Source organism: Tursiops truncatus, chromosome 12, assembly GCF_011762595.2.
Source record: "Tursiops truncatus isolate mTurTru1 chromosome 12, mTurTru1.mat.Y, whole genome shotgun sequence".
NCBI classification, from domain to species: Eukaryota; Metazoa; Chordata; class Mammalia; order Artiodactyla; family Delphinidae; genus Tursiops; species Tursiops truncatus.
The window spans coordinates 7,177,741-7,188,550 of record NC_047045.1 but is presented as its reverse complement, the minus strand read 5'-3'; the positions used below and the strand labels follow the sequence as shown (position 1 = coordinate 7,188,550).

Below are 10,810 nucleotides of genomic sequence, written 5' to 3'. Positions count from 1 at the left end.
TGGAACTATAAAAAGGATGAAATCTTGTCATTAGCGACAACATGGATGAATCTAGAAGGTAATATTCTAAGTGGAATAAGTCTGCCAGAGAAAGACAAATATCTCACTTATATGTGGAATCTAAAAATCAAACAAACAAAACAAAATGAAAACAGATTCATAAATACAGAGAACAAATGGGTAGTTGCCAGAGGGGAGGGGTGTGGGCATTGAGTGAAATAGGTTAAGGGGATTAAAATAAATAAGCCACGGGGATGTAATACACAGCATAAGGAATTTGGTCAATTATATTGTAATTACTTTGTATGGGGACAGATGGATACTAGACTTATGGTGGTGATCATTTCATAATGTATGCAAATGCCAAATCATTATGTAGTACACCTGAACTAACATAATATTGTACGTCATTCATAGTTCAATGAAAATAGTTAGGCGTCAGTGAAGAGACCATGCTGTCATGAAGCAGGAGGTGGTTTTCATTTAGAAAATAATGGCTTTATTCACAGGATTGAACTACAGAATATTAATTTTTTTAGATTGGTTTCTGTTTAACAATGTCTAAAATGTACTGTTAAATCCAATGTTAAGTTTACTTAGTAAAATTCAATCTCTTCTTGGCGAAAAGCACACAGCACTTTGATTTCAAATATAATCTGAGAAGCCCAGAAATGAGGCAAATGGAATCCCACGATGGAAAAGAATAGATGCTGGAGTCGCGAGAGGAGCCCTATTACTAGAGAAAGGAGCAGCCTATGCTACAAATGAAAAAATACATGCTTCCTTTGTTAAAATTATTCACCGTGCTATGGGTCACTTTTAAACACCATAAATTTAAAATCAGTTTTTATTGTAATTTCCACTCATAAACTGACTTTGACATTACTTTATGTTTAAGTTGTATGACTAAATTTATTTTTTATACCTTAAAGTACATAAACACCAGGCTTGGGAATTGACACAATGAAAAACACTTGAAGGTATTGATATTACATGATATTTTAACATGTCTAGACTATGAATAAATCATTTCTTGCATCACCAGAAGAAAAGTCTTAAGACGAAAACTAACTTGGGTCACCAGTTCATGTGAGAATGTTTGTTCCATTAGAAGTACACAAATGGTATCCATTAAGAGTTTATAATTGCAGAAATGTGGAAATGCGAATTTCACAATTCACATTATGATACTGTGTGCAGTCTAGTTTTAGAATGAGAAACTGGAAAATTGCCTCTGTGTCCACAAATCAAAAACACTCAGATATTAACATTTCAGTGTCATTTTCGTTTTTGTCAGTTTTCTACACAGTGCAATAGGTGAACCACGTTTTTTGAGTATAACATATACTTTGGGACTCAAAAAAAAGCTCTTTTGATTTTAAATGAAGAAACGGAGAGCATAGACTTCTAATTTTTCATGGATTGGCTCTTGTGCAAAAACTTCTGCCCCCCCCCCCCCCACTGGTTTACATACAAATGAGCAAATGTTCTAGCAGAACCAAATGGGCTCTCAACCATAGGTGCCAATTACCTTATAAACATATTGTAAGCACTTCCACAAAGAAAAGAACTTCTCAGGGTTGTGATGACCAATTCAGCTGAATGACAGTGAAAGGGGATTACTAGCATTGGGAGGAAAAGGCTTGATCAAACTTCCTCAGGTCCACGGAAACGTTCCCCCTGGATCATTGTTAAATCCTTTGGACGGAAGATTACGTGTAGACACAACACGGAGCCCAACAGAGAGATAAGTTCTAAATCAGCACGCAATGGAGCAGGACAGACATGTGCAAAGTCACTGGGATCTGAGGCCAGAAAGGCTTAACTGTAACCTGACTGTAGGTATTAAAATAGCAAGAGAAGTTATTTGTCAGTCAGAAGGAGGATTATCGGTTAGCAAGAGAGGGACAGAAAATAGGACAAGAAGACAAATTTTGAGGGTTTTCAAGCGCCTTATTTGGAAGGACAGTCTGATATTTTAAATTTCCAACAAGGTAATAAAATTTTTTTCAGTGATGTGTAAAAAGCAGCTATTTTTGAAACACAACATGTTAAAATCCAGTGGTGTAATACACACAGTTAACCTGGATACATAACTAGATTTCCCTATGGTCTAAATGTAATTTCAGGGTGCAGGCCATAGCAACCTGTACAGTTACCATTATGCGGGTAGGTTGACTCTGCTGGGCCTAAGGCCTGCAGTCATTGCGATGGGACTCTTTTACATTGCTGACCCCTCCACAGCCCCTGACCCTCAGGTGTTTCTGACTCATTCACCCTTCTACTCTCCAGTTCTAGGCCAAGTTAAGCCTCTATATCCTACTTTTTTTTCTTTCTGTCCCATTGGCATAAATTTTTCTTCCAGCTTCTTCTTCTTTCCTTTGAATGAAAACTTTCAATTTTCTTTTTGTCTTTCTACCAATTCCTATGTAAGATTATTTCTATAAATTCTACCTCACAGTACATGTTTTTTCATTTTGTTTGTTTTTACCATTAATTTTTTTTTAATTGAAGTATAGTTAATTTACAATGTTGTGTTAGTTTCTGGTGTACAGTAAAGTGATTCAGTAATACATATATATATCCATATATATATCCTTTTCCAGATTCTTTTCTGTTATGGTTTATTACAGGATATTGACTATAGTTCCCTGTACTATACAGTAGGACCTTGTTGATCACAGTACTTGTCACTTGATCATAATCCTATCTTTGGTTATGGACCTCGTAAGGACCTCGTAAAGGGAATGAATGAGAAACCATTCTCGTGCCTCCCGTTTCCCACACCTGCCCCCCATCCCCCAGCTCGAGGAGGGGAGCCTCTTGAGTGCCGTTGGGATTGGGCTGAGAGGAGTGATGGTTTGTGCTTCATGAACTCTTTTTTTTTTTTTTTTTTTTTGCGGTACACGGGTCTCTCACTGCTGTGGCCTCTCCCATTGCGGAGCACAGACTCCGGATGCGCAGGTTCAGCGGCCATGGCTCACAGGCCCAGCCGCTCTGCGGCATGTGGGATCCTCCCGGACAGGGGCACGAACCCGTGTCCCCTGCATCGGCAGGCGGACTCTCAACCACTGCGCCACCAGGGAGCTCTTTCGTTGAGAGTTTTGCCATCTATGTTCACTGTAGTTTTCTTCTTTCCTTCTGTCTTTGTCTGGTTTTGGTGTCAAGATAACCTTTCTATAGGTTGTCACGGCCTGGTCTGTTTTCTCACTTGGGCCACTCCACCAGCTTCCTGCTGTCCACGGGTTCCTGTCTTGCCAAGAGAATTCTCTGGAAGGCCTCCACCAGGGGAGGTTGTTGTGGCTCTCCTTAGCCTTCCACACAAATAAGCCCATGGGAGAGGGTAGTTCTCAGGGGCGTCCACCAAAGCCTTCAGGGTGAGTTGAATGAGCTAGCCTGGGGGCGCCGGGGAGGGGTGGATGGGAAGAAGCTCACCCACACCCTTTCTGCACCAAGACGCTCCTCAGCAATCTCTTTATCCCAGCTCAGCACCTGGCACCCCGTGAGCCAGTCACCCTCCGCACCTGCAGTGACGCCGGGCCTCTCCCAAAATTCAGGTCACACCCTGCAACCTGATGGGTGATTCTCTTGTGTAATCTCGTCCCACTGGCTTTAGGGAAAGACTATTCAAAATCTGAGAGACAGAAGAACGAGGGGAGGGAGAATTGCTCCCTTGCACACATTGCCTTCCTCCAAAGGCCTCTAGCCCTCTTCATATAGTCAAGGGGCTCTAGGTTTGGATAGGCCTATATTTTCCTGCAACATCTCCTCTTATTAAACCCCTTGGGGGTGACGAGCTACACATGGCCATTTCTTTGACCTTAAAATGGAACAGCATCCACAGAAATCCTGGTACCTTCCCATGATTTGTTGGGTGTGGGGTACGGCAAGGGCTTCTACAGTAATTCCAAGCGTCTTTAGTCCATTTGGGCTGCCTTGACAAAAATACCATAAACTGGGTGGCTTAGAGACAGCAGAAATTTTTTCTTACAGTTCTGGAGGCTGGAAAGTCCAAGATCAAAGTGGTGACAGATTCAGTGTTTGGCTGGGGCTATGTTCTCATTTAACTTCACATAGCAGAAGGGGCTGAAGAGCTCTCTGGAGTTGGGCACTGACCATTCCTGAGGGCTTTGCCCTCCTGACATAAGCACCTCCTACAGGCCCTACCTCCAAATAGCATCACCTTGAGTCTTAGAATTTAATATATGGATGTGGGGCGGGGGAGCACATATTCAAATATTCAATCTATAGCATCAGGGGAGCAGGAAAGGACTGTCTATTGGGTTTTTACATCCTCAGGGAGTATATTACAATGTGCACACAAAAAGCCTTGAAACTCTTAAAGGCAAGTATCTGGGGGTGAGGAAGATTGTGTTCATTTATTAGGAGCTTTTTACTTTCTAAATTATGCATGTTTGGAAATTTTATTAATGAGCATGTATTCCTTTTGTAATTATCAACAACCAATAAAGATGGTTATTATTATATATTTTTTTGCGGTACACGGGCCTCTCACTGTTGTGGCCTCTGCCGTTGCGGAGCACAGGCTCCAGACATGCAGGCTCAGCAGCCATGGCTCACGGGCCCAGCCGCTCCGCGGCATGTGGGATCTTCTTGGCCCAGGGCACGAACCCGCGTCCCCTGCATCGGCAGGCGGACTCTCAACCACTGCGCCACCAGGGAAGCCCAAGATGGTTATTATTTTTAAAGAACTCTGGTCTGTAATGTAAAGCTTCCTAGGTTTAAGAACATCACTCAGGAGAGTGTGTTCAGTCCTCACTGGTCTGGTCATAAGCTGAATGAATAGTACATCCTGACCGGGTGGAAGAATGGAAAGATGGGCTGACGTGCCCTTTTCTACCTGTTCAGGTGTGTCACTTTCTCTTTTCCCTTTCTCCCAATCTTCCTGATTCAAACTACTACTATCCTTGTAACTAGTCACTCTCTCATCAGCAACACAGGTTTACAAGGCTTTTCCAACTTGAAAGTCAAGCTACTGCCCAATGCTACCCCAATACTTAGGTGTTCAGAGTCAGCAAAAGAGTGAACCCAATTTATTAAATAAGCTTAATTCAATGGAAGGTACTGGGTTGGCCAAAAAGTGCCTTCGGTTTTTAAGTAAAAATAAAAGACACATTTTTCATTTTCACCAAGAACTTTATTGAACAATATAGTCACCCCTTTTTTCCACTACCTTCTGCCATTTTTCATGCAACTTCATAATTCCATCTTCCAAAAACTTTTTATCTTTTTGAGCAAAGAACTGTTCCAGGTGCCTTTTACAGTCTTCCAGGGAATTGAAATTTTTTCCATTAAGAGAATTTTGTAAAGACTGAGATAAATGGAAATCTGAAGTTGCAATGTCTGGTGAATATGGTGGATGAATCAAAACTTTCCAGCCAAGCTGTAACAGTTTTTGCCTGGTCATCAAAGAAACATGTGGTCTTGTGCTTTCCTGATGGAAGATTATACGTTTTCTGTTGACTAATTCTGGACGCTTTTCGTCAAGTTCTGCTTTCAGTTGGTCTAGTCGGGAGCAGTACTTGTTGGAATGATTCGTTTGGTTTTCCGGAAGGAACCCATAATAGGGGACTCCCTTCCAGTCCCACCATATACACAACATCACCTTCTTTGGATGAAGGCCGGCCTTTGATGTGGTTGGTAGTGGTTCATTTCCCTTGCCCCACGCTCTCTTCCATTCCACATTGTCGTGCAGTGTCCACTTTTCATCGCCCGTCACCATTTGTTTTAAAAATGGAAACTTTTCATTACGTTTCAATAGAGAATCGCATGCGGAAATATGGTCAAGAAGGTTTTTTTTGCTTAACTTATATGGAACCCAAACGTCAAAGCGATGAACATAACCACGCTGGTGCAAATGATTTTCAACAATTGATTTGTATATTTTGAGTATGTCAGCTATCTCCCGCGTGATATAATATTGATTGTTCTCAATTAATGTCTCGATTTGATCGCTATCAACTTCAACTGGTCTACCCGATCATGGAGCATCGTCCAGTGAGAAATCTCCAGCACGAAATCTCTCAAACCACTTTTGACACGTTCGATCAGTCACAGCACCTTCTCCATACACTGCACAAATCGTTTTTTGTGTTTCAGTTGCGTTTTTACCTTTCTTGAAATAATAAAGCATAATATGCCGGAAATGGTGCTTTTTTCTTCCATATTCAATATTAAAATGGCTACACAAAAATCCACCAATTTTGATGTCTTTTTTTAAAATGCACGCTGATGTGACAGCTGTCACATACAACCTAACAAAATTGTTTCGAATGAAGTTAAAGATAACTATGCGCTACTAGAGCCATCTTCTGGAAAAAACTGAATGAAACTTTTGGCCAACCCAGTACATCAGCTATTAAAAATGGTTCATTCTAGGGCTTTCCTGGTGGCGCAGTGGTTGAGAGTCCGTCTGCCCATGCAGGGGACACGGGTTCGTGACCCGGTGCGGGAAGATCCCACATGCCGCGGAGCGGCTGCGCCTGTGAGCCATGGCCGCTAAGCCTGCGCGTCCGGAGCCTGAGCTCCGCAATGGGAGAGGTCACAGCAGTGAGAGGCCCGTGTACCACAAAAAAAAACAAACAAAAAAACAAACAAAAAAATGGTTCATTCTAGTCTTGAAAAAAAATCACCAGCTTCACATAAAATTTAAAGTGGTAGGGAGATTATGATCTTTAATTCTTGAACTCCCCTCCTAACCATAAATTCTCCTTCACATACAGAGTTAAAAAGGGATGTAAGACGAGTTTAAATTCTTGGCCCTTCAGCCAAATAAAATAGTAATAAATGGACTGGAGGGGGAGAAGAGAAATTGAAGAGATTTCTCCTCTGAGAATTGGTGCTGGTCTATGAATTCCCACTTCTAACTCCAAGAAGTGATATGTGTGTGGAAGGCTGAGGTGACATGTTGCCATTTAATCCCTAGCCTAGTAAGGGAGGCCTCGAGGGAGCTACTTGGGAAATCTGACATATGGTCCTTGCATCTGAGAGAGGGCTGGTACACAACTTAGGCATGGGAGAACTTCAGCCGACCCTGGAGTTCAGCTGACTCCCTCTGGGATATCCAAGAAGGGCTGATAGCTTTAATATTAGAACTAGGACAAGGCAGCTACATTGGGAACGGCCTGCGCTCTCAAAGGTTATTGGTGTAAGCCATACGGATCATGTGGTGTGCAGGGGATTTGGGCAGTGTGTGAGAAGGGGCAAAACTGGCCTGCCGTTGTCTTAAATTTCTCCTCCAAGCCAGCGGGCCTTCAGGAGAGGACTAGGAGACCTTAGCAGGAAGAGGCAGAAGTTTAAGTGACCACAGTATGCCCTGCAGCAGGTGAGGGAATTTTAAGTGGCTAGCTGGAGTAGAGATGTCTCTATTCACTTTGAGGAAACTATAGGAGAGAGGCCTCCCCAGAAGTGAATGGCCCACAGGAGGAAAAGTCACATTCAAACACTTGCAAGTTCAGAGAGCAGGAAACCGCCTTGGATGGTACAATTCACAGTAAAACTCTTCTCGATTTTCTTCTTCCCTCCTCATTTTGCCCTTCCCTTCAGCAGGATTCCAGCCTGAAACAGGTCGGGGGTAACATAACCACATAATGCATTGTCAAGAGATGTGGGCTTCATCCATAAAGTTGTGTTGTGACTACAAATACGTTTGCTCAATTCAGTGGTTAACGATGTACCCACGCTCCATGGACCCAGGCAAGCCACCCCGGAACCATTCCGTGGGCTTCACTATGGGCCTATGGCGGTACCTTGCTCACTTATTTATGAACATCACGAGTAGCTGCGATTTCATTCTGATATGTTCACAGAGTCAAGTACGTTTAGGGTATAAAGTCGTCATGGAAATTTACAGGAATGTAGAGATCTAAATATAAAGGCCATAACATCACATGATAAGGCAGCGTCCAGCCCAGCAGCTACTCAGGCTGGGCCCCGGTGCCAGCAAATCAGAAGGTCATTTGGGCAGCTGGGAAACGTTCCCTTCATAGTCCGCCATGCCTGCAACCTGGGGAGGACTTCTGCCTTGGACACTAGGGAGCTTCTTCCTTTACAGCGGCAGGGGAAGCCCCCAAGGCGACCGGGCTCTGCAGAACAACACCTGCGCCGCGCGTGGGCTCCTAGCTTTTCCGGTTCAGCAGCCAGGACCTAATTAAGTATTCCACAGAGGTGACGTGGCCGGGAGACCACGCCTCCTCAGAAACCCCGCCCCGCCCCGCAGCCGGCAGCGCGTGATGTCACGGCGTCCCGGGCGCGCCCCGCCCCCGGCCGCTTGTCGCCAGGGGCCGCTCGCGGGTCCGGTCTCCTAGGCAACCAGGCGCTCCGCCCCTCCGCCCTTTTAACCTTTAGGGTGCGCGGGGCCGGGTCTTGCGCTCGCTCCCTTCTCCCCTCCGTTTCCACTCTTCGCCGGGGCTGTCCCGGCCGGAAGCGAAGATGGCGGCGGCGGCGGGTGCGGCGTCAGCCGAGCTGGTGATCGGCTGGTGCATCTTCGGCCTCCTGCTCCTGGTAGGGGAGACGCTTGGAGTTCCCCAGGGCCTGGACGGGGGAGGGGCAGCCCCGCCGTTGGTCTCCGGGGCCGGGACCCTCCTTGCCCCGCCCCGCCCGCTCCTGCGGGGTCTGCGGGGGCCCCGGGCTGGGCCGCGGTGAGGGGCGCGCCGGCCCCTCGTTGCCCGCGCGGGGTGGTCCCCCTGGCTGATGGCTGCGTCCTGACCCGGACTCCGCGCTGGCGCACCTGGGTATGGGGGGCCCGGGGAGAGGAGGGGCCTTGGGACCCGGGAGCGCCCGCCTGCTCGAGTCCCGTGGGCGCCGCGTCGTCGCCCCGGAAGGGGGGTGTCTCTGCCCCTCTGAGTGGCCCACCTTGTCCCTTCCCTTAGGATGGGGGGTCTTCAGCCTTCTCTGCCCATTGTGAGACCCTGCCTTGGTGACGTGCGGTGTTCGTTCTGACGCTGGGTTTCGCGTTCCTTCCTGGTTCCTGATGGGCGAAAACCTGTGCAGGGCGGAGCTGGGCCCCTGGTCACTGCCAGTGTCAGGGTCTGTGTACCCACCTGTCTGACTTCAGGTGTCTCCTTCCCAGCCCCCTGGTTCCTGTTTCTCCAGTGAGCAAAACGTGGGCCTTAATGGGCCAAATGGCCTAGGTTGTACTTCCCTAACCTATATTAAAAGCCTTTTATTTGGGAATTCAGTTTATTTCTCTTCGTACCCTTCCCCAGTCTCACTCTTCCCTCGTGGTCTCCAGCCCAACAGGACAACAGGACAACTATCTGCCCCAAAGTATTTTGCCACTTTGCATTAGGAAAACAACAAAATCGAACCAAAAAACTGTTTACTTCACTTGTTGAAATCAAGACTTGTCTTATTTTACTTCACTTTCTTGATTCCACTACCGTGTCTGCAACCTCTGTGTTTTTCCAGTGTGTCTGTTTTTCCAGTAAGTGTTGCAGCGGAAACTACTCTCCCCTCCAAAGTGCGAAAACTTGAAAAGGCTTCTCTTGTTGCTTTTACCCCTCGCCCGGAAAGTAATAATGCCTTTACCCCAGAGCACACTTTATTCTGCTTGGAGAAAAGTGGAAACCGTGAAGGTTGGCTGTGGTTTCCAAAGCCTGTACTTGGAGAGTTCACTGGCTTTTCCATACCCTCGTATTCACTTGACTTTGTAGGGGAGCAAAATTTGGTGCCCCGGAATGGCTCTCTGGCTTGATGGTTAGTTCAGGCTGATTATATGTAAGAAACAGAAGACTCGGGAAATCTTTCTTTTTTACCTCTGTCTTAGCTGCTGGGAGAATTTTAGGTAAGGGGCTTGTTCCCAAAATAGAGTCGTCACCTGAGATATCTGCAGAGGATGTGGGCTAGGCGTGATGGTGGTGGTTCTCCGCTGGGCCTAGAGATCCGAGTCCCTCTGTCCTGTTGTGTCTGCCTGGCCCAGCAAAAGTGTGTTTGCCAACCTTTTGCTTTCTGCCTGCCTGTGAATTGCCTTCCTCCCTGTTGAAGTCCCAAACCACCCCCCGCCAGGATCCTCTGTCTATAGCTGAAAGTGGTATTTAAGGTGAGGGCTTTGGCCATTTTGGCGAGTTTTCTTGGGTCTCTCCCCTGTATACATGTTCTCAAGCGTTTGTTTGATTTTCTCCTGTTGATCTATCCCATGTCAATTTAGTTGTTAGACCAGTCAGAAGAACTGAAGAACGAAAGGTACATTTCCTCCTCCCTGACAGAGGAAAACAAAGGAGCAGGTAACCTGTATCAAAGTTCAGGGGGGAGTCTCTTGGCAGTTATCAGTGAAAAACATGTAAGGTACAGCAGTTGTGCTGTAAATTGTAGGAGGATGCAAACAAAGCAAAATGTGGCCTTTAGGAGGGCCTGAAGATAGGTGGGAAAACAAAAATTCTTGTAACAGGTTATTTTAAGTACTGAAAACCAAAGTATGGTTTTATGAATTAAATAGGACTTCAGAGAATAGAGAACAATATTGGGAGAAAGTGGAATTGAGGCAAACTTTGGGTAGATAATGAAGGGAAGCCATTTAAGTTGGTGATATTACAGTGGGAACAAGATAAAATGAGAAGGGAATTAAAGGTCTGAAATTAGATGTTGGAGTAGAAAGAAATTAGTAATGAGGGCCATTGTTTAATTTTCTGCAAGTCTCTTTAGTTCCTGGATTATTAGAAGAGAGCTGAATTCTCATGTCTGCTTCTGCATTCAGCCTTTTCAGAGATCATTTTGGTTGAAGTATATGAAGTTTTAGTGATATGCAGTTGGAAGCAGAGTATCTTTTAGGTCATTGTGGACCTTGTTCTAT

The 10,810-nt window shown here is 45.5% G+C and overlaps 1 protein-coding gene and 1 long non-coding RNA gene across 6 annotated transcripts in view; one reads left to right on the top strand and one right to left on the bottom strand.

Moving 5' to 3' along the window:
- Positions 1-503: 503 nt before the first annotated feature.
- LOC141275975 (uncharacterized) lies at positions 504-9,033 on the bottom strand. 2 transcript variants are annotated; one of them, XR_012324679.1, is made up of 3 exons: positions 8,750-9,033; positions 8,362-8,520; positions 504-7,578 (listed from the first exon to the last, which is right to left on the bottom strand). It is a non-coding gene; the product is annotated as an uncharacterized lncRNA (long non-coding RNA). The 2 variants fall into 2 exon arrangements; XR_012324680.1 differs by lacking the exon at positions 504-7,578 and adding an exon at positions 7,594-8,166.
- The window catches only part of LMBRD1 (LMBR1 domain containing 1), a 116,478-nt gene continuing 114,058 nt past the window's right edge, over positions 8,391-10,810 (top strand). For all 4 annotated transcript variants that reach the window (XM_019929261.3, XM_019929259.3, XM_019929260.3 and 1 more), the window contains exon 1: positions 8,391-8,523. In XM_019929261.3, the coding sequence (XP_019784820.1) occupies positions 8,452-8,523 (72 nt within the window). In that variant the 5' untranslated portion in view covers positions 8,391-8,451. The remainder of the gene's footprint in view (positions 8,524-10,810) is intronic.